Source organism: Rhinoraja longicauda, chromosome 13 (assembly GCF_053455715.1).
Source record: "Rhinoraja longicauda isolate Sanriku21f chromosome 13, sRhiLon1.1, whole genome shotgun sequence".
Lineage (NCBI taxonomy): Eukaryota > Metazoa > Chordata > Chondrichthyes > Rajiformes > Arhynchobatidae > Rhinoraja > Rhinoraja longicauda.
Genome location: NC_135965.1, coordinates 26,313,866 through 26,340,423, shown reverse-complemented (window position 1 = coordinate 26,340,423; position 26,558 = coordinate 26,313,866). Strand labels below are relative to the sequence as shown.

The following is a 26,558-nucleotide window of genomic DNA, read 5'->3' as shown; positions in this document are numbered from 1 at the left end:
GTCTGTCTATTCTCTCCACAGATGGCAGTTAACCCACTGAGTTCCTCCACCACTTTCTCTTTTGTTTGATGTTTAACATAATACTTGGATCCTGGTGCTCCTTTGTCTGATTGCCAGCAGTTACATTCCTGTAAATCAACAAGCTGGGAGTACTGTTTTTACATGAAATCTACTAGGATTGCTCATTGTATTTTTGGTATCATCTGAAAATATGTAAACTCTAAATTTGTGAAGCCTCATTAAATGTGCAGCCGTTGCACAACAACAGTCAAGTTGAGTTGAAAGAATCAACTAAAGCTGTTTCCTCAGACAGGATGTCTTTGCCATCTGTAATTTACCTTTAGGCACTATTAATTCCTGACAATCAACCATGAGCATTCTTAAATTTGACTTTGACCGTGACCATTTGGAGATTGAAGTAACCAAATGGGCTAATTAGCTAATTAAGCCAGTGCGGCTGTGTACGTAGCAGGTCTGTCTCACTGACTTGAATGAGTTTTTTGAGGACATTGATGAAGGTAGGTCGGTGAATGCTATATACTATGGCGAGTCTGGAAACTTGTTCTTTGTTGAAGAAGTTTATTGCGGCAGCAATATTCGATTACAAAGTTTTCTTAACAAGATTACGGACAACCATTAAAACTAACTATCCTCTTCGAAGACGTCTCTCAACTGACTCTTTTCGGGCGCCAAAAGCGCACATGACAACGCTGTCCAATCAGCGGTTTCGCTCCCTGGACCAATCCTTACGGTCGCACCCACACGTGACCTTGCTGGCCAATCTGAGGGTTCGACGACTAGGACCACTATGGTCGCTACAATACGTTTTTAATAAGGCATTTGATAAAGTCCGAAGATAGACACAAAAAGCTGAATGGGTTTTTCAGAAGGGCAGAAGGAATGGGTGACGTATTGGGTCAAGACCCTTTTCTAAACGTTCTCTCCAGAGACAATGCCTCTCCCGCTGAGTTACTCCAGCTTTTCCTGTCTATGTTCGGTTTAAACCAGCATCTGCAGTTTCTTCTTACCCATTTGATAAAGTTCCTCATGTTAGGCTCATTCAGAAGATTGAGATGTAGGGTGACTTGTTTGTTTGTATTCAGAACTGGCTTATTCTGAGAAGACAGAGTTGTGGTGGAAGGTAGACATTCTGGCTGGAGGTCTGTTCCCAGTGGAGTTCAGCAGGGATCAGTGCTGGGACTTTTGGCTGTTTGTGTAAATAACCTAGATGCAGATGAGTTGGTGAGCAAGTTTGCTGACGACACCAAAATAGGAGGAATTGCGGACATCGTGGAAGGCTGTCAGACGATACACTGGGATATAGATCATCTGCAGAATGGGCACAGAAATGCCAGATGGAGTTTAACCCGAGCAAGTGTGAGGTGTTGAACTTTGGGAGGTTGTATGTAAGGGGCGTATACAGTTAACGGCAAGACCTTTAACAGCATTGAAGTGCAGAGGAATCTTGGAGTCCAAGTTCATAGCTCACTAAAGGTGGCAACACGTAGATAGGGTGGTAAAGATGGCATATGGTATGCTTGCCTTCATTGCTAGGGGCATTGAAATTAAGAGTCAGGAAGTCATGATGCAGTGTTATCGGAATTTAGTTAGGCCGCAGAGTTAGCCGCAGAGTTAGCCGCAGCGTTAGTTAGGCCGCAGCGTGGTGGTGGAGGCAGGTATGACATTGAAGAGGCTTTTAGATAGGCACATGGAAGTGCTGAGAATAGAGGCATGTGGATCATGTACAGGCAGATGGGATCACTTTAATTAGACATCATGTTCGGCATAAACATTGAGGGCAGAAGGGCCAATTCCTGTGCTATATTGTTTGATGTTAATATCTTTGGTTATTTTTCCACACTGTTATACGCTTGTAGGATATTGCACCACAGCTGTTGGCCACAAAAAGTAAAGATAAATAGGAAAGAACTATCTGACAGTTTTCTGCTCAGCATCTTTCCTTGGTACATTTTATTAAATACAAGTCATGGTTGTTTTGCTATAACATGTGTTTTCATAGATGAAGCAAATATGAAGCAAATATCTTGCAAGTTATGAATTAGGGAACATTATTTGCATTGTCCAGGCTGAGTTGGTTATAATGCAATTTTGATTTGGAACTTGAGAACCATTTAAAAGTTAATTTGAAAAAAGCTGTCTTCAATTTCAAACAGTAGAGCGAACAAAAAAATCTGTTTCCATGTAACCTCCCCACAGTAATCAGACTGCATTGTCTCTGGAGAACACAGCTATTACTCTAACTGCGAGTGGCTATTGAAATTGACAAGCAATCAATTCTATTGACACATGCAATGATACTCTATTAAACAACATAACCTACAGCCATTAGTATTTTTAGTTTGCAGTAACAAAGATAAACTTACTGCTTTTGAAAAGTCCTTTATTTTTAAAATGAAAATAAAAAAATTGTCATTGTTGATCCAAAACTCTGTAGCCCCTAATCCCCATTTCTCTCATTAACACAATTTATAACACTAGGTTTCTTAGGATGCAACCAACATCTTATAGCAGAATTCCCTGTATTGGTTGAGGAATAATTTCCACAATGCCCTGGTGTCTTTTCTGCTGCTAAAATTCAGGATTCTTAAACTGTGGCAATTTGAAAGTACATCACGAGGACATTCGTGGGAGTTGCGAGTTCAACACCATCAAAGTACAATTTCAGAAATTGTAAACATTTTTAAAGAAAATATGAAAACCAATCAGATCAAAAGTACAAAATGAACACATGGGTCTTGGTGAAGAGAAGCTGGAATTCAGTTTTGAACCTCATTATTGAATGCATACAGCATGTAACTGGTAACCAGAATCTTTGTTCAGTGTGGAATGGTTAAATATGCAAGCAATATTCTGGATGACTTGATACCAATGGAGCTGTTTCCTACACAGCAAATGAGATGCTTTAAGATTTGCATATTGGTTCAGTTGCAAAATGAACAATTCAAGTGAATTTTTGGCAAACTATAAAATGGGATCTGTTATATCTGCTGCAAGGTCCAATGATTAAATTGTTAATCCAGTCCTCTTAAGTGATTATGGTGGCACACAGCTGATAAGAAACGGACTTGATCTCCTTAGTGGGATTGAGGCCATTTTTTTTTCAGCTGTTCGAACTCACGAAAGGAGAATCACTGTAGAATCACACAGCGTTTTAATCTATTTGATTGCCTGGAAACTGGCCCTTTGGCCCCTGAGTTTACTCCGATCATTAATAACCCGTTCATATTAGTGTTGAGGGGCTAAAGGTGGAAAATAGTACTGTGGAAGTGGGGTAATTTGCTTTGATAACACTTAAAAAATCTTTTGCTGAAACTTCAGCATGAGTATTTGTGAAATGCTGCTGATCTCAGTTAGTCGTTAATCCAAGCATGTGTGAGGTGTTGCTTTTTACGAGGTCGAAAGTAAGGGGAAGTAACACAATTAATGGCCAGACCCATAACAACATTAATGTACAGAGGAAACTTGGGGTCCAAGTCCATAACCTCCTGAGAGTGGCAACATAAATAAACAGGTAAAGAAGGCCCACGGTATACTTTAGTTTAGTTTAGAGATACAGTGCGGAAACAGGCCCTTCGGCACACTGAGTCTGCACCGACCAGCGATCTCCGCACATCAACACTAGCCTACACACACTAGGAACTATTTTATATTTATACAAAGCCTGTTAACCTACAAACCTGTACGTCTTTGGAGTGTGGGAGTAAGTCGGATATCTCTGAGAAAACCCACGCAGGTCATAAGGAGAATGTTCAAACTCCGTACACACGAACACCAGTAGTCAGGATTGAACCTGGGTCACTAGCACTGTAAGGCAGTAGCTCCACCGCTACGCCACCGTGCCACCGTAAAAAAAACCGGGTCTGGTCGGAGCATTGAGTTTAAAAGTCAGAAGGCGTGTTGCAGCTTTATCGGAAATTGATTCGGCAGCCTTTGGAGTTTTGTGTGTAGTTCTGGTTGGCCCAATGCAGGAATGATGTGGAGGGTGCAGAAGATGTTTACCAGGATGCTATCTGAATTAAAGGGTATTAGCTATAAGAAGATATTGATACAAGAACAAATTTGGATTGTTTGGAGCCTCAAAAGTTGATTGGAAATATGATAGAAGTACATAAAATTATGGGAGGCAGAGGCAGAGGCAGAGAAGACAGTTGGAATATTTTTCCCCAAGATAAAAATGCCAAAGACCAGAGGTCACAGCTTAAAGATCGGAGAAGGAAAGTTTAAGAAGATGTACAGGGCAATTATTTTAAAATTCCAAGTTTAAAATTGGTGCATGTTGATAGCATGTTCGGCACACATTATGGGCCAAAGGGTCTGTTTCTGTGCTTTACTGATCTATGTTTGAAGCCCAGTTCTGTGGACTGCGTAATGCCAGCAGTGTTTACAGGTCTCCTGTTGTCTTGTGAGTCTTGGACTTTCAACAGCACTCAGCTCAGGACACTGGAGCGACTGACTTTCTATCCTGCATTGTGCACTGCGCCCAGAAATGTTGGGCCACTTGATCGTTCAATCCTCTGGTATTTGACTTAAATGTTGCCTCCACAACATCCACAGGTAGCTTCCAACTGAATATTGGGAAACCCCTAGCATTTGCTTTGAATCCCACCTAAATTCTATCATTGTTGTGATGACACCACACCTAAGCCTAATTATGTAGGAAGGAAATGCAGATGCTGGTTTAAATCGAAGACGGACACAGAATGCTGGAGTAACTCAGCAGGACAGGCAGCATCTCTGGAGAGAAGGAATGGGTGATGTTTCGGGTCGAGGCCCTTCTTCAGACTGATCAATCTGAAGGGTCTCGACCCGAAACGCCACCCATTCCTTTTCTCCAGAGATGCTGCCTGTCCCGCTGAATTACTTCAGCATTTTGTGTTTATCTAAGCCTAATTAATCTGTCTTAAAATTTCATTTGTATACCTCTCTCAAATGTCATATGATTCTTCAGAGAAGCATTCAATGTTTGATTAAAAAACTATAAATAGAAGTTGTTATTTTTTGTTGTGATGGGAATGATTTTGCTGATCAATTGATTGTCTTTCCATAGCAAAAAGCCCATGGGCAGGCCCTGATGGACGAAGTCTGCCAACGCCTCAACCTCATTGAAAATGATTACTTTGGACTGGAGTTCCGTAACAGTCAAGGGAATGAGGTATGTTGACTGAACAAGAAGCTCTCCTGAAAACAGTCAAAATGTGAACCCAACAAATGTCTTGTCATTGCATCTGTGCAAGTGGGTGAGCTGTGCCTCAAGTGGTGCGTAATTTGCAAGCAGGAAGGTTGAGGGTTGGTGCTTAATCTTGTGTGTGCATTTGAGTGACTAGCTTTGAGTGACTAGTCCAGAACCAGGGGTCAGAGTTTAAGAATAAGGCGTAGGCCATTTAGGACTGAGATGAGGAAAAGCTGTTTCACCCAGTGAGTTGTGAATCTGGAATTCTCTGCCAATTCACTGGATGTTTTCAAGAGAGAGTTAGATTTAGCTCTTAGGGCTAATGGAATCAAGGGATATGGGGAAAAAGCGGGAACTGGATACTGACTTTGGATGATCAGCCATGATCATATTGAATGGCAATGCTGGTTCAAAGGGCTGAATGGCCTGCACCTATTTTTCTATGTTTCTATATTTTTAATTCCCTTTCCCCTGTTATTTGGAAATTAGAGTACAACCCATTGCATTTTTGAAAATGGAGATCAACATTTATTTGGGGTTTAAAGAAAAATAAAAGATGCAGACAAAAGTCAGGGCAATGGTTGTAAGTTGCATGCTGGTAAGGAAACAGCAGAAGGCCAATAGGTTGTCATCTGAGTTTGTTTCAAGGAGTCAATGCAGATTTAAGTTAAATGCCTCTTTCTGTTATGTGAAATGCATTTTTTAACATGCACTTTCTCTGAGATTTGCTCTAATCTGCCTTCTCGCAGTACAGAGAAAAGCTCCAACTGCAATAAAAGAATGTAGTTAATGCAGAAGATTAGCATATTAGAAACTTGGAGTGGTTTGGTCAATGTCTGAATTCTGTGCAATATTGCTACACAATGTATGGTGCATTCGGGAAAGCATTCATGAAATCTTGCAATTAGTGTGAAGAAGGGTCCCAGCCCAAACTTCACCTATCCGTGTTCCACAGGGATGCTGCCTGACCCACTGAGTTAATCCAGCATTTTGTGTCTTTCCAATGAAATCTAAAATGCTTACTGTAGTGATGGGAACACTTCCTTCATTGTAATGTGCTAGACAAAATAGCACTATTCTCAGATTTTGGTCCATAATTCTGTAGATAAAGGGATTTAAGATCCTCATCCTTAAGATGACATTACTGAAGAAATGTCCAACGAGACTATATGGATGGACAGCTGCAAGACTAATAGGGTCATCACAACAGGGGACAACCCCTGTTTAACAGTCCCAATTTAGACTGACCGTCATGGTACTTAGATGTGGTGCGATTTGTCAAGTGTATTCAGGAAAGTTTCCTCGAGCAATATGTAGAGAGTCTGACGGGAGAGGGCAAAGCGTAATCTACTCTTGGGGAATGGGAAGGACAGGTGATGAAAGTGTTAGGGTGAGTACTTTGGAATCAGCGACCACTATTCTGTTAGCTTTAAAGTAGTTAAGGATAAGGGAAAAGCTGGTTCTTAAGTTAAAGTTCTAAATTAAGTCGGGTCAACTTCGTTCATATTGTATAGGAACTTGCAAAAGTTTATATTTGCAAGAGTAACTTGCAAGAGTAGGATATTTGTGGGCAAAGGGACATACGGAAAGTGGGATGCATTTAAAAGTGTGATAATGAGAGTTCAAGCTATGCATATTTCTGTTAGAATGAAATGCAAGGCAGCAAGGTACCCTAGGTGAAGAGAGAAATTGAGGCCTTGGTCAGGAAAATGAATGAGACACATGTCAGGTATAGGCAGATGTGATAAAGCATATACCTGGTGCTGTATAGGGGATTGGGGAATATATCAAGAAGGAAATCGGGAGGGCTAAAAGGGAAATTGAGATGGCTTTGTTAGATAAAATTAAGGGGAATACAAAGACATTTTGTAAATATATTAAAGAAAAAGGGTAACTGGAGAATAACCCCTGTGAGAAATCAGAGCGGTCATCTATATGTGGAGCCAGAAAAGTTAGGCAAGGTCCTCAATGGATATTTGTCTGAATTTATTATGAGAAAGACATGAAGTCTAGGGAACTTGAGAAAGTGTTTAAACAACTACTGTCCAGTGGCCTTGACATCCACCACCATCATGATGTGCTTTGAGAGGCTGGTTATGGAATGCATTAAATCCAGCCTACCAAACAACCTTGATCTGCATTTTGCCTACTGCCATAACAGGTCCACGGCTGATGTAATCTCCCTGGTCCAACACTCATCCCTGGAACACCTGGACAAGAGACGAAACGTATAAGGTTATTAAGGGGTTGGACACGTTAGAGGCAGGAAACATGTTCCCAATGTTGGGGGAGTCCAGAACAAGGGGCCACAGTTTAAGAATAAGGGGTAGGCCATTTAGAACTGAGATGAGGAAAAACCTTTTCAGTCAGAGAGTTGTGAATCTTTGGAATTCTCTGCCTCAGAAGGCAGTGGAGGCCAATTCTCTGAATGCATTCAAGAGAGAGCTGGATAGAGCTCTTAAGGATAGCGGAGTCAGGGGGTATGGGGAGAAGGCAGGAACGGGGTACTGATTGAGAATGATCAGCCATGATCATATTGAATGGCGGTGCTGGCTCGAAGGGCCGGATGGCCTCCTGCACCTATTGTCTATTGTCTATAAAAGAGATATCTACCTCAGAATTCTATTCACAGATCATAGCTCTGGTTTCAATACTATTATCCCATCCAAGCTAATATCCAAACTCATGGAACTTGGAGTCAGCACTCACCTCTAACTGGATCCTCAACGTCCTAACCAACAGACCACAATCCGTGAGGAGAGGTGACAAATCATCTCTATGATAATTCTCAACATTGGCACCTCACAAGAAGGTGTACTCGCCCCCCTTCTTTACTCCCTATACATCCACGACTGTGCAGCCAAATACAAATACATCTCAATTTCCAAATTCGCAAACACCACCACTGTTGTGGGTCAGATATCAAATAATGATGGGATGGAGTACAGGGAGGAGATTGAGAACCTCATAACCTGGTGCCATGACAACAACCTTTCCCTCAATGTCAGCAAGACAAAGGAGATTGTGATCAACTTCAGGGAGCTAAGCGGTACACATACCCTGGTGTACTTTACATTGACAGTGCCGAAGTAGAGATGGTTGAATGCTTCAAGTTCTTAGGAGTACATACCAACAAAAGTAATGGCTAAGAAAGCACACCAACGCATCTACTTCTTTAGAAGGCTTCGAAGGTTAGGCATGTCCATCAGGCAATCCAACTTCTCATCCATTGACACCATCTCCATTTCACGTTGCTGTGAGGTTCACCAGTCTACAATTTTCTTAAGAGTAATCAAGGAACAACATTGGCTACTCTCAAGTCCTCCAGCACTTTGCCTGGCTGTAGAGGATACAAAGACTTCATAAAGGCACAACAATCTGTTGCATCTTTCAATAACCTGGCACAGATCCCGTCAGGCCCTGGGGATATATCTACTTTAATGCTCTTCAAGAGATCCAACATCACCACCTCCATCAGAAAATGTCTTGCACATTGGTAAACTATTACTATTCTTCCTGTCCTCCTCGGTGAACATCAATGTGGAATGTTCATTTCCTACATCACCTACATTCTCTGACTCCAAGCATAAAATCCCTCATTTATCCTTGTGGTCCTACCCTCTTCCTAATTAACCCCTTGTTTTTAATGTACACATAAAAAGTTTGGGGATTCTCTTTAATCTGACTTCTCAGTAACATTTCATGATAGCTTCTGGCCTTCTCGATTCCCTGCTTTAATTTTTTCCTGTTTTCTCTATATTCCTGAAAGACCCTTTCATCTTCCTAATTCTTACACGTACTTAATTTTCTCTTTTAACCAATTTTACAACATCTCTCGTCATCCAGGTTTCCCTGTCCTTGCTATTTTTATCGTTCCTCCTTGCGAGAACATGCTAGTCCTGAATCCTGATCAGCTGGTTTGTACCTCTCACAACTCTCAATTATGAAATGATAACTGCTGCTCCCAATTTACTCACCTTTGCTCCTGTTGTAATTTTGTAATGTTGTTGTGGTGTATTTACCATTTTGAGTTTTGTGTTTTGGCAGCTGAGCCTTGCCGTAGTTCCGGGTATAAAGCATTGTAGGATACCTGATAACACCCTCTGGTGGTGTTGAAGTAAAGCAGCCATATGTTGTATGCTAACCTGTCTCACTCGTCGATTCTTATCATAATACACCACAGTTAAAGTTGGCGACGAGGATAAAACAAGCAGAAAATGCCTATCATAGGTTCCATAGGGGAGTTCGCCCCGAAGACAGACTCTTGGTCGGCGTATGTGGAACGTTTAGAGCAGTTTTTTGAGGCTAACGACATTGCAGTGGAGAAGCAAGTAGCTACTCTGTTAAGTGTGATGGGAGCATCTACATATGGTCTGTTAAGGAACCTGGTGCAGCCGCTGAAGCCAAAAGATAAGTCCTATGATGACATTGTGAACATTTTAAAGACTCATTTTGAACCCAAGCCGTTGCTTATTGCGGAGAGATTCCGCTTTAACAGATGCAACCAGCGGGCGGATGAATCTGTGACCAGTTACGTTGCGGAGCTGAAACAGTGTGCAGTTAACTGTGAGTTTGGAGCGACGTTGAACGAGACGCTTCGGGACCGTTTTGTCAGTGGGATTTGTAACAAGGCAAGCCAGCGCCGGCTGTTGTCGGAGTCCAACCTGACTTTTGCACGGGCATTTGAAATCGCCCTCAGCATGGAGACTGCGGAGAGAGACACGCAGCAGCTGCGGGGACACGAGGTACGTCCGAACCAAGTGCATAAAGTGGATGCGCACACGGTTAAGCAAACGGGGAGGAACTGCCATAGATGTAACGGCAAAAATCACAGCCCACAGGTGTGTCGCTTTAAAGATGCAAAGTGTTACAACTGTGGTAAAACCGGGCATATTAAAAGGGCATGTAGAGGAAAAGTGGCGGCGGCACCGACACAGAGCAGATATAAACGACAGACTGATAAAAACACAAAGTATGTGGAGGCGGAGGAAATAGTGTTGCCAATGTTTTCATTAGTAAATGGCAACAACTGTAAACAAGCATACCGGGCATGTTTTGTGGTTAATGGCAAAGAAGTCAAACTAGAAATTGACACCGGAGCTGCCGTGAGCATTATCTCAGAGGAGTTGTTTCAGACCACCTTTTTAAAGCAACCACTAGGGCTTGCTGAAGTCACACTGAAGACATACACAGGGGAGGTTATTCCTGTGTTGGGACAGTTTGAAGCCACTGTCAAATATGAGAGTCAGAGTGAGCAGCTACCAATGATTGTGGTAAAGGGAGCAGGACCAGCTTTGTGTGGAAGGAACTGGTTAAAAAAGCTCACCTTAAACTGGAAAGAAATTAAACATGCCAGTGACAAGTCTCATCAGGAAGACATAAAGCATATTAAGGAGATGCCTCACCTGACATCAATACAGGATGTACTGGAGTTACACGCTGAAGTGTTTAAAGATGAACTTGGCACTCTGCGTGATGTCAAAGCAACAATTCTGGTGGAACCAGGGGCCCGCCCAAAGTTTTGCAAAAGCCGCCCACTGCCATTTGCCATGAAAGCACGAGTGGAGGCTGAATTGGACCGACTGGAAAAGGCCAACATAATTACTCCAGTCAAACATAGTGAATGGGCAGCACCCGTTGTTCCGGTTGAAAAAAGGACCATACCATTCGTCTGTGTGGAGATTACAAACTCACTGTAAACCAAGCTGCCACTACAGAGACTTATCCCTTGCCACGGATAGAGGAGTTGATGGCAACCCTCAGTGGAGGAAAGGTGTTTTCAAAGATTGACCTCGCCTCAGCGTACCAGCAGGTACTTCTGGAGGAAGAATCAAAAAAACTGTTGACCATTAACACACACCGAGGCTTATTTGTCTATAACAGACTGGCTTTTGGTGTGAGCGCAGCACCCTCCATCTTCCAAAGAATCATGGAGAACCTCATGAAAGATCTGAATGTAGTGGTGTATCTGGATGATCTCCTCATCACAGGAAAAACTGAACGAGAGCATCTGCAAAACCTGCATAAAGTGCTACAGAGACTGCAGGAGAGCGGACTGAGAGTCAGGGACGCAAAATGTGAGTTTGGAAAGAAACAAATCGAATACTTGGGTCATGTGTTAAACAGCCAGGGCATTCAGCCGTCACCGGAGAAAGTCAGAGCAATAAAGGATGCACCAGCCCCCACCTGTGTGAAAGAGCTGAGAGCTGTCTTGGGACTAGTGAATTATTATGGACGGTTCATGCCCAACCAAAGCACCGTGCTTGCTTCCCTGTACAGGTTGCTGAAAGACCAGCTGTCGTGGGAGTGGAAAAGTCGAGAGCAGAAAGCTTTTGACAAGTGCAAATCGCTGCTCACAAGTGACAAGATCCTGGTGCACTATGACCAAATGCTTCCTCTCACTCTGGCCTGTGACTCCTCAGCGTATGGCATTGGAGCTGTCATACAACACAAAATGCCTACAGGGGAGGAGCGCCCCATCGCCTTCTCATCACGCACATTATCCCCTGCTGAGAAGAAATATTCTCAGATTGAGAAAGAGGGACTGGCGCTCATTTTTGGTGTAAAGAAGTTTCACCAATACCTGTGGGGGAGGAAATTCAAACTTGTGACTGATCACAAACCCCTGCTAACACTGTTTGGAGAACACAAAAGCCTGCCTACCATGGCTGCAGCTCGAATCCAAAGATGGGCAATAATTCTCTCTGCCTATGATTATCACATTGAGTACTGTGCCTCAGGGAAACATGGTAATGCAGATGGCCTCTCAAGAGTTCCGCTGCCTGACACAAACGACGCAGGGACCACAGCCATCACTGACAGCGTATACACACTGTTAACTGAACATCTTGAGCAGGCTCCACTGAACGCAGACCAAGGGGGCAGACCAAGGGGGCAGCAGCAATCAGCAGTAGCAGCAGCAATCAGCAGTAGCAGCAGCAATCAGCAGTAGCAGCAGCAATCAGCAGTAGCAGCAGCAATCAGCAGTAGCAGCAGCAATCAGCAGCAGCAGCAGCAATCAGCAGTAGCAGTAGCAGCAGTAGCAAGCAGCAGCAAGCAGCAGCAGTAGCAAGCAGCAGCAGCAGCAAGCAGCAGCACCAAGCTGTGTTGCTTGGGAAGTAGTGTGTGGGGATTGTGTGGGGATAGTAAGGAGTAAGACCTGTGTGATCTCCCGGACTAGTTTCGATCGCCTAGCTTGGGGTCGGAGAGGAATTTCCCGGATTTTTTCCCAAATTGGCATGGGTTTTTTATCCGGTTTTTCGCCTCTCCCAGGAGATCACTTAGTTCTTTTGGGTGGGCGGTTGGAGTAGCGGCCGGGCGGTAGGTTTAGTAACTGAGCACGGGGCTTTGTTTGGAGAGTATGACTGCCAGGGCAGTTTTTTGTTCTGGGTGTCAGATGTGGGGAATCTGGGAGTCTGATAGTCTTCCAGACATCCACATCTGCGCCAGGTGTGACGAGATGGGGCTCCTAAGGGACCGTATTAGGAACCTGGAGCGGCAGATTGATGACCTCCGTCTGATCAGGGAGAGTGAGGAGGTTATAGATAGGAGTTACAGGGAGGTGGTCACTCCTAGACCACGGGAGGTAGACAAGTGGGTCACTGTTAGGGGGGGCAAGGAACAGAGGCAGGGACTAGGGAGTACCCCGGTGGCTGTACCCCTTGGAAATAAGTACTCCTGTTTAAGTACTGTTGGGGGGGACAGCCTACCTGGGGGCAACGACGGTGCCCGGGCCTCTGGCAAGGAGTCCGGCCCTGTTGCTCAGAAGGGTAGGGAAAGGAAGAGGAGAGCAGTAGTAATAGGGGACTCTATAGTGAGGGGGTCAGATAGGCGTTTCTGTGGACGCAGTCGGGAGACCTGGATGGTGGTTTGCCTCCCTGGTGCCGGTGTCCGGGATGTGTCTGAGCGTGTCCAGGATATCCTGAAAGGGGAGGGAGAGGAGCCAGAGGTCGTGGTACATATAGGTACCAACAATATAGGTAGGATAAGGGAAGAGGTCCTGAAAAGAGAATTCAGGGGGCTAGGAAGAGAGTTAAAAAAAAGGACTTCCAAAGTAATAATCTCAGGCTTACTGCCTGTGCCACGCGATAGTGAGAATAGGAATGGAGTGAGGTGGAGGATAAATACGTGGCTGAGGAACTGGTGCAGGGAGCAGGGTTTCAAGTTTCTGGATCATTGGGACCTCTTCTGGGGGAAGTATGACCTGTACAAAAAGGACGGGTTGCATCTGAACCCGAGGGGAACCAATATCCTGGCGGGGAGATTTGCTAAAATAACTGCGGAGACTTTAAACTAGTACGGTTGGGGGGAGGGACTCAAACACAGATAGCTAATAGGCAGTGTGTGAGGCAGGAGGCAGAAAAGGGAAACACTCAGACCCAATATGTAGGAGAGAAAGAAGGGAAAAGAAATAAACTGAGAATAAGAAATGATGGGTCCCTTAAATGTGTATATTTTAATGCTAGGAGCATTGTAAGAAAGGTGGATGAGCTTAGAGCCTGGATTGACATCTGGAAGTATGATGTTGTGGCGATCAGTGAAACATGGTTGCAGGAGGGTTGCGATTGGCAATTAAATATTCCAGGATTTCATTGTTTCAGATGTGATAGAATCGGAGGGGCAAGAGGTGGGGGTGTTGCATTGCTTGTCAGGGAGGATATCACAGCAGTGCTTTGGCAGGACAGACTAGAAGGCTCGATTAAGGAGGCTGTTTGGGTGGAACTCAGAAATGAGAAAGGTTTAGCAACACTTATAGGGGTGTATTATAGACCGCCAAATAGGGAACGAGAATTGGAAGAGCAAATATGTAAGGAGATAGCAGATATTAGTAGTAAGCACAGAGTGGTGATTGTGGGTGATTTCAATTTTCCGTATATAGACTGGGAATCACATTCTGTTAAAGGGCTGGATGGTTTGGAGTTTGTAAAATGTGTGCAGGATAATTTTTTGCAGCAATACGTAGAGGTGCCTACCAGAGAAGGGGCAGTGTTGGACCTCCTGTTAGGAAATGAGATGGGTCAGGTGACGGAGGTATGTGTTGAGGAGCACTTTGGGTCTAGTGATCATAATGCCATTAGTTTCAATATCATTATGGAGAAGGTCAAATCTGGACCAAGGGTTGAGATTTTGGATTGGAGAAAGGCTAATTTTGAGGAGATGAGAAAGGATTTAAAAGGAGTGGAATGGAAATTATTGTTTTATGAAAAGGATATAATAGAGAAATGGAGGATATTTAAAGGTGAAATTTTGAGAGTACAGAGTCTTTATGTCCCTGTTCGGTGGAAAGGAAAGAATAATAATTTGAAAGAGCCGTGGTTTTCCAGGGAAATTGGACACTTGGTTCGGAAAAAGAGGGAGATATACAATAAATATAAGCGGCAGGGAGTAAATGAGGTTCTTGAGGAATATAAAGAATGTAAAAGGAATCTTAAAAAGGAAATTAGAAAAGCGAAAAAAAGATATGAGGCTGCTTTGGCAAGTAATGTAAAAGTAAACCCCAAGGGGTTCTACATATATGTCAATAGCAAAAGGATAGTGAGGGATAAAATTGGTCCATTAGAGAGTCAGAGTGGACAGCTATGTGCTGAGCCGGAAGAAATGGGGGAGATATTAAACAATTTCTTTTCTTCGGTATTTACCGAGGAGAAGGATATTGAATTATGTGAGGTAAGCGAAACAAGTAGAGTAGTGATGGAAATTAGGATGATTAAAGAAGAGGAGGTACGGACACTTTTGAAGAATATAAAAGTGGATAAGTCTCCAGGTCCTGATAGGATATTCCCTAGGACATTGAGGGAAGTTAGTGCAGAAATAACAGGGGCTATGACGGAAATATTTCAAACGTCATTAGAAACAGGGATGGTGCCGGAAGATTGGCGCATTGCGCATGTTGTGCCTTTGTTTAAAAAAGGTTCTAAAAGTAAACCTAGCAATTATAGACCTATTGGTTTGACGTCTGTGGTGGGAAAATTAATGGAAAAGATACTTAGGGACAATATATATAATTATTTGGATAATCAAGGCCTGATTAGAAACAGTCAACATGGATTTGTGCCTGGAAGGTCATGTTTGACTAATCTTCTTGAATTTTTTGAAGAGGTTACCAGGGAAATTGATAAGGGCAAGGCTGTGGATGTTGTCTATATGGACTTCAGGAAGGCATTTGACAAGGTTCCACATGGAAGGTTGATTAAGAAGGTTAAATCGTTGGGTATTAATAGTGAGGTTGCAAGATGGATTCAACAATGGCTGAATGGGAGATACCAGAGGGTAACGGTTGACAATTGTATGTCAGGTTGGAGGCCAGTGTCTAGTGGAGTGCCCCAAGGATCTGTGTTGGGTCCACTGTTGTTTGTCATTTACATTAATGATCTGGATGATGGTGTGGCAAATTGGATTAGTAAATATGCAGATGATACAAAGATAGGTGGAGTAGTTGATAGTGAGGTAGATTTTCAAAGTCTACGGAGAGACTTGGGCCTTTTGGAAGGGTGGGCTGAAAGATGGCAGATGGAGTTTAATGCTGATAAGTGTGAGGTGCTGCATTTTGGTAGGACAAATCAAAATAGGACGTACAGGGTAAATGGTAGGGAATTGAGGAATGCAGTGGAACAGAGGGATCTGGGAATAACTGCATTGTTCCCTGAAGGTGGAATCTCATGTGGATAGGGTGGTGAAGAAGGCGTTTGGTATGCTTGCCTTTATAAATCAGAGCATCGAGTATAGAAGTTGGGATGTAATGTTGAAATTGTACAGGGCATTGGTGAGGCCGAATCTGGAGTATGGTGTGCAGTTCTGGTCGCCAAATTATAGGAAGGATGTCGACAAAATGGAGAGGGTACAGAGGAGATTTACTAGAATGTTGCCTGGGTTTCAGCACAGGCTACAGAGAGAGGTTGAACAGGTTGGGTCTTTATTCTTTGGAGCGTAGAAGGTCGAGGGGGGACTTGATAGAGGTTTTTAAAGTTATGAGAGGGACGGACAGAGTTGACGTGGGTAGGCTTTTCCCTTTGAGAGTGGGGAAGATTCCAACAAGGGGACATAGCTTCAGAATTGAGGGACAAAGGTTTAGGGGTAACATGAGGGGGAACTTCTTTACTCAGAGGGTTGTGGCTGTATGGAATGGGCTTCCGGTGGAAGTGGTGGAGGCTGGCTCGATTTTATTATTTAAGAGTAAATTGGATAGGTATATGGATAGGAGGGGATTGGAGGGTTATGGTCTGAGTGCAGGTAGATGAGACTAGGTCAGGGAGAATGGTCGGCGTGGACTGGTAGGGCCGGACAGGCCTGTTTCCATGCTGTAGTTGTTATATGTTTGTTATATGCAACATGCACAGACAACGTGTTGTCAAAGGTGCTGAAATTTGTCATGGATGGCTGGCCTGCTGAAGTGGATGAGACTCTGAAAGCTTTCCACACGCGTAGATGTGAACTTTCAATAGAGCGAGGATGTGTCCTGTGGGGCACCAGAGTGGTGATTCCTGAAAAGTTGAGAAAAACTGTTTTAAAGGAGCTGCATTCTGGCCATCCAGGAATTGTGAAAATGAAAGCACTAACACGCAAGTACGTATGGTGGCCTAAAGTTGATGCAGAGGTGGAGCAAGTTTGCAGAGCATGTGAGTAATGTCAATTGGAGCAAAGGATGCCTCGTCAGGTGCCTTTGCATCCATGGGAATTTCCTGGCCAGAGCTGGAAAAGACTACACATAGACTTTGCTGGTCCATTTTTGGGACACACTTTCATGTTGGTGGTGGATGCTTACTCCAAGTGGTTGGAGGTGTTTAAAATGTCTAGCATCACATCACAAGCCACTATCACACGACTGAGAAGACTGTTCGCAGCTTATGGATTGCCGGAGCACATTGTCACGGATAATGGAACGCAGTTCACGTCAGAGGAGTTTAAAAACTTCATGCAGCAGAATGGAATCCTTCATTCTACAAGTGCTCCTGGTCACCCTGCCTCGAATGGCCTGGCAGAACGGTACGTTCAGTCATTCAAGGGTGGAATGAAAAAGCTGAAACACACCGCAATGGATGTGGAGGACAGGGTCTCCATCTTTTTGATGCAGTATCGCACCACACCAAACTGCACTACTGGTCAGTCACCTGCTGACCTGTTTCTGAACAGACACGTGCGCACCCGTCTGGATTTCATCCGTCCGGACACAGCAGCCGCTGTTCGTAAAAAACAGTACAAGCAGAAGTTTCACCATGACCTCCGTGCAGCAGACAGGTGTTTCTCAGTGGATGACCCAGTGTATTTATACAATACGGCTGGGGGAGGACGCAAATGGATTCCTGGAGTCATAGTGGATCAAACAGGACCGGTGTCTTACAAAGTACAAGGAGGAGACACCGACATCACCTACAGGAGACATGGAGATCAGCTGAGATTCAGAGTGGATCAGGACACTGAAAACTCAACCACTGACACTTCTGCACCGAGCCAACCCGCACAGCCGGAGGACATGTCATCATGCAGCGAGCCAGGGACTGTGGACCGTACAGCTGCAGCTGCTGCGCCGCTGAGTCCACGCCGATCATCAAGGGTCAGGAAGCCTCCAGACCGCTATGTCCCTTAAGCTTCATTTTTTTTTTTAAAAGGGGAAATGTTCGGCATGAAGGACTGTTTAGTTTAAGTTGTTTTCATTAATATGAACACACAGATGGACTGAGACTTGTTAAAACTACAAGAGGGTCTCTAGTGATAACAAGTAACTTTGCATAGTAGTAATTTTGGGAATGGTTATTGTTAGTAATAAGGCACTTGCTAATTTCAGTTATTTAAGATTACCTTCATTTTAAAAAGGGGGTAATGTGGTGTATTTACCATTTTGAGTTTTGTGTTTTGGCAGCTGAGCCTTGCCGTAGTTCCGGGTATAAAGCATTGTGGGATACCTGATAACACCCTCTGGTGGTGTTGAAGTAAAGCAGCCATATGTTGTATGCTAACCTGTCTCACTCGTCGATTCTTATCATAATACACCACAGTTGTAATTTCTGGTAGTCTTTTTTTTGGTCTTATTTTGTGCCTATCTTCATGAAAAAAATCTCTGTAGTTCCTATTTCCCAATATTGTTCCTGTCTGCCTGTAAAGGGGTCATATTGATTTTAGCTGACTTATTTTTATATTTCTCTAGAAATCTTAGTCTGCTTCTTTTTGTTTTGCATGTTACTCATAAAACCTACTTTTTCATTATCTAAATCTTATTCTAACATTTTTATTCTAATCCTTCAGCAAATTTGCAGATGATACTAACATTAGCAAATTTGCAGATGATACTAAGTTGGGGGGTAGTGTGAATTGTGAGGAAGATGCAATAAGGCTGCAGGGTGACTTGGACAGGTTGTGTGAGTGGGCGGATACATGGCAGATGCAGTTTAATGTAGATAAGTGTGAGGTTATTCACTTTGGAAGTAAGAATAGAAAGGCAGATTATTATCTGAATGGTGTCAAGTTAGGAGGAGGGGGAGTTCAACGAGATCTGGGTGTCCTAGTGCATCAGTCAATGAAAGGAAGCATGCAGGTACAGCAGGCAGTGAAGAAAGCCAATGGAATTGTTGGCCTTCGTAACAAGAGGAGTTGAGTATAGGAGCAAAGAGGTCCTTCTACAGTTGTACCGGGCCCTGGTGAGACCGCACCTGGAGTACTGTGTGCAGTTTTGGTCTCCAAATTTGAGGAAGGATATTCTTGCTATGGAGGGCGTGCAGCGTAGGTTCACTAGGTTAATTCCCGGAATGGCGGGACTGTCGTATGTTGAAAGGCTGGAGCGATTGGGCTTGTATACACTGGAATTTAGAAGGATGAGGGGGGATCTTATTGAAACATATAAGATAATTAGGGGATTGGACACATTAGAGGCAGATAACATGTTCCCAATGTTGGGGGAGTCCAGAACAAGGGGCCACAGTTTAAGAATAAGGGGTAGGCCATTTAGAACGGAGATGAGGAAGAACTTTTTCAGTCAGGGTGGTGAAGGTGTGGAATTCTCTGCCTCAGAAGGCAGTGGAGGCCAGTTCGTTGGATGCTTTCAAGAGAGAGCTGGATAGAGCTCTTAAGGATAGCGGAGTGAGGGGGTATGGGGAGAAGGCAGGAATGGGGTACTGATTGAGAGTGATCAGCCATGATCGCATTGAATGGCGGTGCTGGCTCGAAGGGCTGAATGGCCTACTCCTGCACCTATTGTCTATTGTCTATTGTCTATTGCTGCTTTTATTTTGTCAGTTTAATAAGCCTTTGATTAAATCCTTTGATTAGATGCTATTTTCACCTAGATAACCACTTTATTTTTGAAAAATGTCTGCCCTTCCTTTTGAGAACATAGCTGGTAGAGACTGGTATGTCAGAGACCTGCGATCGATTCTAATTTCAGGTGTTGTGGGTGTAGAGTTTGCACATTCTCCCTGTATTTACGTGGGTTTCTTCCAGATGGTCAGGTTTCCACCGCCATCCCAAAGACATGTGGGTTTATAGATTAACTCGTCTCTATAAATTGTCCCAAGTGTGTAGGGAGTGGCTGAGAAAATGGGATAACGTAGAACTAGTGTGAACGGGTAATCGATGGACAGTGGGAGAAGGTACAAACTCACTACAGCACCAGACAATGCCAGAGGCCAGGGTTGAATTCTGTTTTGTGGAGTTTTGAGACAGCAGCATTAACTGTTCAAACACCATTCCAACGCTACTGTGATCATACCGTCAAAAGAAGTCAACAATTGAACTGTTTTTACCGTGGAAGAAGCTGCAGGTTGACGGAGTATACTTGAAGATTTGTGTTGAAGTGTACAGTTGGACAGGGTGCGAGTTGTGGCATTGATTGTGGTTTCATTGTGGCACGAGTTGTGTGCTCTAAGCTGATTTAAAAAAAATAGATTTGGGGAAAATAGTTCTGATTTATTGTAAAGTATTCAGTGCTATATGTTACATTTTACAAAACTATAATTATGTTAGTGCTAATAGGTCATGTTTTGATATTGGAAGATTTGCATGCGGTATCTGATGCTTGGGCATTGATTTGCATTTGAATATTTCCATACAAGTCAAGTCAAGTCAAGTCAATTTATTTGTATAGCACATTTAAAAACAACCCACGTTGACCAAAGTGCTGCACATCTGACTAGGAAAAAAAAGAAACATACAGTGGCAGGCAGCCAAACACAACGGCGCGGCCATCTTGAACAAAATGTTAATTCAATCACCCACAGTCCAACAATAAAAGCACTAAACAGGCACCCAAATTACCCAACCCCAAAAACCCCCCAAAACACAGTCCAACAATAAAAGCATTAAATAGGCATTCAAATCACACACCCCAAAACCCCCAAAATACAAGAATATTTGACTTAAAATATAGATTTGGGTGTTTAAAAGGATGCAACTAAAGAACAAAATCCTTTTGGAGCAGGCGAGCTGCACTTACCTGTTTAAAAAAAAACACACACACTGTTTTAGCTTTTGGTGGTGGGGAGGGCTGTGCAAGTGGGCTGAGTCCAGTACTCTCGATAGCTTCTAGTATTCCTGCGCATAGGATTTTTTGTAGCACCTATAATGCAATCAGTCAGGATACTTTCTACAGTATATAATGTTAGAGATCATAATCATACTTTATTAGCCAAGTGTGTTTTGCAACATACGAGGAATTTGATTTGCCACACAGTCACGCCAATAAAAAGCAACAGAACACACAAAATACATTTTTAACATAAACATCCACCACAGTGACTCCTCCACATTCCTCACTGTGATGGAAGGCGAAAAAAAGTTCAAACTTCTTCCCTTCATTTTTCTCCCGCGGGGCCTCGGGCCTTCCATTGATGGCACGATCTTGGCTCCCATAGCCAGCGGTCGGACCCTCCACATCGGGGCGATCAAGCTCCTGCATCGGGGGGGGGGGGGGGGGGGGGGGGGGGGGGGGAAGAGAATCTCGGCTCTCCCGCAACGGGCGATCTGATCCCGGGTCGGGGCTAGTTGAAACTTTTGCGTCTTTGGAGCTTCCCGACATCAGTCTCTGCCCGAGACTGCAAGCTCCTCGATGTTGCAATTTGCAGGCAGCGGCTGGAGCGTCGACCCCAGGCAAGGGATCGCAGGCTCCAATGGTAGTCCATGGCCCCGTGGTGGGGCTCAAAGTCAGTATCGAGCACGCCCGCAAGCTCCATGATGTTAGGCCGCAGAGAGACCGGAGATACGAGAAAATGGGATAACGTAGAACTAGTGTGAACGGGTAATCGATGGACAGTGGGAGAAGGTACAAACTCACTACAGCACCAGACAATGCCAGAGGCCAGGGTTGAATTCTGTTTTGTGGAGTTTTGAGACAGCAGCATTAACTGTTCAAACACCATTCCAACGCTACTGTGATCATACCGTCAAAAGAAGTCAACAATTGAACTGTTTTTACCGTGGAAGAAGCTGCAGGTTGACGGAGTATACTTGAAGATTTGTGTTGAAGTGTACAGTTGGACAGGGTGCGAGTTGTGGCATTGATTGTGGTTTCATTGTGGCACGAGTTGTGTGCTCTAAGCTGATTTAAAAAAAATAGATTTGGGGAAAATAGTTCTGATTTATTGTAAAGTATTCAATGCTATATGTTACATTTTACAAAACTATAATTATGTTAGTGCTAATAGGTCATGTTTTGATATTGGAAGATTTGCATGCGATATCTGATGCTTGGGCATTGATTTGCATTTGAATATTTCCATACAAGAATATTTGACTTAAAATATAGATTTGGGTGTTTAAAAGGATGCAACTAAAGAACAAAATCCTTTTGGAGCAGGCGAGCTGCACTTACCTGTTAAAAAAAACACACACACTGTTTTAGCTTTTGGTGGTGGGGAGGGCTGTGCAAGTGGGCTGAGTCCAGTACTCTCGATAGCTTCTAGTATTCCTGCGCATAGGATTTTTTGTAGCACCTATAATGCAATCAGTCAGGATACTTTCTACAGTATATAATGTTAGAGATCATAATCATACTTTATTAGCCAAGTGTGTTTTGCAACATACGAGGAATTTGATTTGCCACACAGTCACGCCAATAAAAAGCAACAGAACACACAAAATACATTTTTAACATAAACATCCACCACAGTGACTCCTCCACATTCCTCACTGTGATGGAAGGCGAAAAAAAGTTCAAACTTCTTCCCTTCATTTTTCTCCCGCGGGGCCTCGGGCCTTCCATTGATGGCACGATCTTGGCTCCCATAGCCAGCGGTCGGACCCTCCACATCGGGGCGATCAAGCTCCTGCATCGGGGGGGGGGGGGGGGGGGGAAGAGAATCTCGGCTCTCCCGCAACGGGCGATCTGATCCCGGGTCGGGGCTAGTTGAAACTTTTGCGTCTTTGGAGCTTCCCGACATCAGTCTCTGCCCGAGACTGCAAGCTCCTCGATGTTGCAATTTGCAGGCAGCGGCTGGAGCGTCGACCCCAGGCAAGGGATCGCAGGCTCCAATGGTAGTCCATGGCCCCGTGGTGGGGCTCAAAGTCAGTATCGAGCACGCCCGCAAGCTCCATGATGTTAGGCCGCAGAGAGACCGGAGATACGATCCGGGAAAAAAATCGCATCTCCGGCAAGGTAAGAGATTGAAAAAAAAAGTTTCCCCCGACCGCCTTCCCTACCTGCCACATAAAACAAACCAGAGAACATGAACACATACTTTAAAAACACACTAAAAATAACAAAAAAGACGAAAAGACAGACCATCGTCGAGGCTGCCATCGTTGATTGCACCACCCGGTGGTATGTTGGCATGTTTAATCTCTTTGAATTTATAAGAAAGTAGAGGTGCCCAGGACAAGTCATCCAAGATGTTAACACTTGGGAATTTAATATTGCTAACTCTCTGACGATCCACCAAAGAAAACTGGCACCATCAAGTTTTTATTGATGGGTCTTGTAAAAGCAGATGACTGAAGGAACACACCTGGTTTCTTTAGTACCTTCCCTGATGTACACACTCCTGTTCTAGATCTCTTTTTTTTTTTTTGCTCATCAGTTCCTAATTGACCTTGAAGTTTCAAGATTAGATTTTCATGTAGTAGCAACAAGGAGCAGCAGTTGCTGGTTTACACAAGGAAGAACACAGTGTTGGAGCAACTCAGCGAGTCAAGCAGTATCCTTGGAGTACATGGAGAGGTGATGTTTCAGATCGGGATCCTTCAGACTGATTATTGGAGTGGGGGGTTAGAAAGAAAGCTCGAGAGAGAGAGAGAGAGAGAGGAGTGGAGGACAAAGCAGGAATAGGAGAAAAAAAGGAGAGGGGAAGTTTGATGGGCAGATGGATGGACAAGAGCCAGAGATGAAAAAAGATTCTGAGACAAAGGATTGAAGAGATGCAAATTATGAAGCCAGAGGAAGGAATGTAGGTGCAGGTGAGGGGAGAACTAGGTGCGGCACTGGGGGGGCGGCTAGGCGTTACTAAAATTGGATAATTCAATTGGGTTGTAAGCTAACCAAGTGGAATACGAGGTGCTATTCCTCTAATTTTTGTGTTGCCTCACCTCTGGCAAAGGAGGAGGCCGAGGACAAAGGTCAGTATGGTAAGGGGAGTTAAGATGGTTAGCAACTGGGAGATCCAGTAGGCCTTGGCAGACTGAGCGGTCGCCGCGTCTATGCTTTGAGGCGTCCTACTCCTTCAGTGAGACATTGGAAGCACCTGGTGCAGTAGATGAGGTTAGAGGAGGTGCATGTGACTCTCTGTCTCACCTGGAAGGACTGCAGAGGTCCTTGAATAGAGGTTTAGGGACAGAAATATCTGGGGAAGGGGTGGTTTGGGTGGGAAGCGATGAGTGAACCAAAGAGTTGCAGAGGGAGTGGTCTCTGGAGAAGGCGGAAAGGGTGGAGATGGGAAGATGTGACTGGTGGTGGGATCATGTTGGAGGCGATGGAAATATTGGACGGTGATATGTTGGATGCGGAGCCTGGTGGAGTGAAAGGTGAGGGAGAACTGGGGGAACAGTATACTTGTTCTGTCTGGGGAATGGGGGAGTGAGAGCAGAACTACGGGGCACAGAATAGGTACGGGTGATGGATCCATCTATGACAGCTGGGGTGAGGTGGGAAGGACGGGGACACCACGTTTACTAAAGAAAGAGGACAACTCGGATGTCCTAGAATGGAAAGCCTCATCTTGGGAGCAGACACAGCGGAGACCAAGAAATTGAGAATATTAATGTAGTATAGAATTACTGACATTTATTGTTTTATTTCCTGTGAATCATTGGTTCTGTATATTGGCTGAGGGATACACCCTTCTGACTTCAGTGTTCACAAGATTCAAGTGAACTTTGATAATTTTATGGAGAAACATCTAAATGAGATCTCTGATGACCAGCAGTAGTAATAATCAAGCAGACATTCACATTGAAGAACTATTTTATACAGCAAACCTGGAAGTGATAACTAGATTTTAATCATTCTCTTTTTTCCGTTTCTCCCAAAGATTGGGATGTACACATGGGATTCAGATGGAAATTGTAAAAGTAAAAAGGGTTTTCAGGAACAGATAGCACCCATTTTTTAAAATTACTCTGTTTAAAAACAGTGCTTTTATGGTTATTTATATAGTTGGAGCAGCATATAAAAAGCTAATGTTCTGACAAGTTTTGTGATTATAAAATGTATTTTGGACAGAACTTTGATGTACAGGTTGTGGAGACACTGGCTATCATAGATGACAGCTTCTGGATTTCTGTATTTAATTCTGAATACACAGGCACTGGCCCATTTATGCTGTGATAGTAAATGATAAGTTGGTATCATTTTAACAATCTAAACTAATGCATCAGTAAATTCATTTTGCTTGAGTGTGTATCTTTTGTAAATGTGTGTTGCTATTTTCATACACAGATAAAATTATGTTGCATGCAATTACACCTCATTTTTGTACCTTTTCAACATTTCATGGCAGATGCAATGCCATTTTAGTACTAATAACTCAGAATTATATCAGATCACTCTGGCCTTCAAATGGACATTGCTGAATTGGCATTTCATTTTCATCTTTTTTTAAAATTTTCAATTTGCTTTTTAGTTCATTCCATGTTTTCTTTTCATTTAGATTTGGCTTGAACCTGCAAAACCTATTGTGAAACAAGTGCAAAGTAAGTGCTTTCACTCGTTTTTATTTTTCATTCTCTCACCTCGGCTTCTAACCTTTCATCTTGTGCATTTTGTATTTGATTAGTTAATTTTGTGTTCTAGCTTGGAAAATAATGTTGGTCTGGAGATGATCTTGCAGCAAATTGTATCGAAATTGCCAGGGCTTGATGTTTTGTAGGTGCACATGTGATCATGCATCTTCACTGCCCCACAATGCTGATATCACTCTCAATCTGTCCTTTTTTAGATCTTTGTTAAGTTTGGTTTGTCATTGCTCCAGATTATGCCATTATTGAGTTAGGTTCAGGCTTCTTTGCAAAGGAAACCCCCGAAGGACATATCTTGACATGCAAGTGCAATGGTGTAAGAACAATTGGAACAAGGATAACAGGCAAGATATTTTAAAAGTGCGATGCAACTGGTTCTTCCATGAAGAATAATAGTTTGCCGGACCTGTTGGAGTCTTTGGGATCTACTTATGTTGTGCAATGGTGTTGGAGAATCTAAATGGTCAAGTTAGGAAGTATCCTCTGCTGGTAATTATTCTGTGACATATCTCCTCATAGATGTGCAGCTCTGGGACATCAGAGGAGGAAAATGGTAAAATTACAGAAGTCCCTTTACAATCGTGGAAATACTTCACACTTTATTTTTTAACCCATTTGCAATTGGGATCGACATACCAATTTACGAGTTGCTTCCGATATACTTCCTGTATTTCATAAAGTGGCACATCTTGGATCCACCATGCACCAACAATGAACAGTTTCTTACAATCATAATATATATTTTTTCCTATTGTTCTTGTAATTTCCCAAACTACACTCTTATCTACTCTCAACTCTTCTAACCTTCAGAAAAGTTTGCTTCTCACAGCTCACTTTTCCAATCTTGTAAATACCAATCCAGTCAAATACTAACCCAACACAATTTATAAGTTCACAAACGACACTAACGTAGCGGGTCGAATATCAAATAATGACGATATGCAATATAGGAAGGAGACTGAGAACCTCGTAACCTGGTGCCAAGACAACGACCTCTCCTTCGATGTCAGCAAGGCAAAGGAGATTGCGATTGACTTCAGGATGTGAAGTTGCCAAAGTAGAGATGGTCGAAAACTTTAACTTCTTCGGAATAAATATCACCAGCAATTTGTCCTGGACCAGCCACATCAAAGCTGTGGCCAAGAAAGCACACCAATGCGCTACTTCCTTAGATGGCTTAGGAAGTTCGGCATGTCCCCAACAACCCTCGAAGGCT

At 43.5% G+C, this 26,558-nt stretch overlaps 1 protein-coding gene across 3 annotated transcripts in view; it reads left to right on the top strand.

Annotated features, from left to right (window-relative positions):
* The window catches only part of farp2 (FERM, RhoGEF and pleckstrin domain protein 2), a 153,311-nt gene that overhangs the window by 29,043 nt on the left and 97,710 nt on the right, over positions 1 to 26,558 (top strand). For all 3 annotated transcript variants that reach the window (XM_078410604.1, XM_078410601.1, XM_078410603.1), the window contains exons 3-4: positions 5,069 to 5,173; positions 25,255 to 25,297. In XM_078410604.1, the coding sequence (XP_078266730.1) occupies positions 5,069 to 5,173; positions 25,255 to 25,297 (148 nt within the window). The remainder of the gene's footprint in view (positions 1 to 5,068; positions 5,174 to 25,254; positions 25,298 to 26,558) is intronic.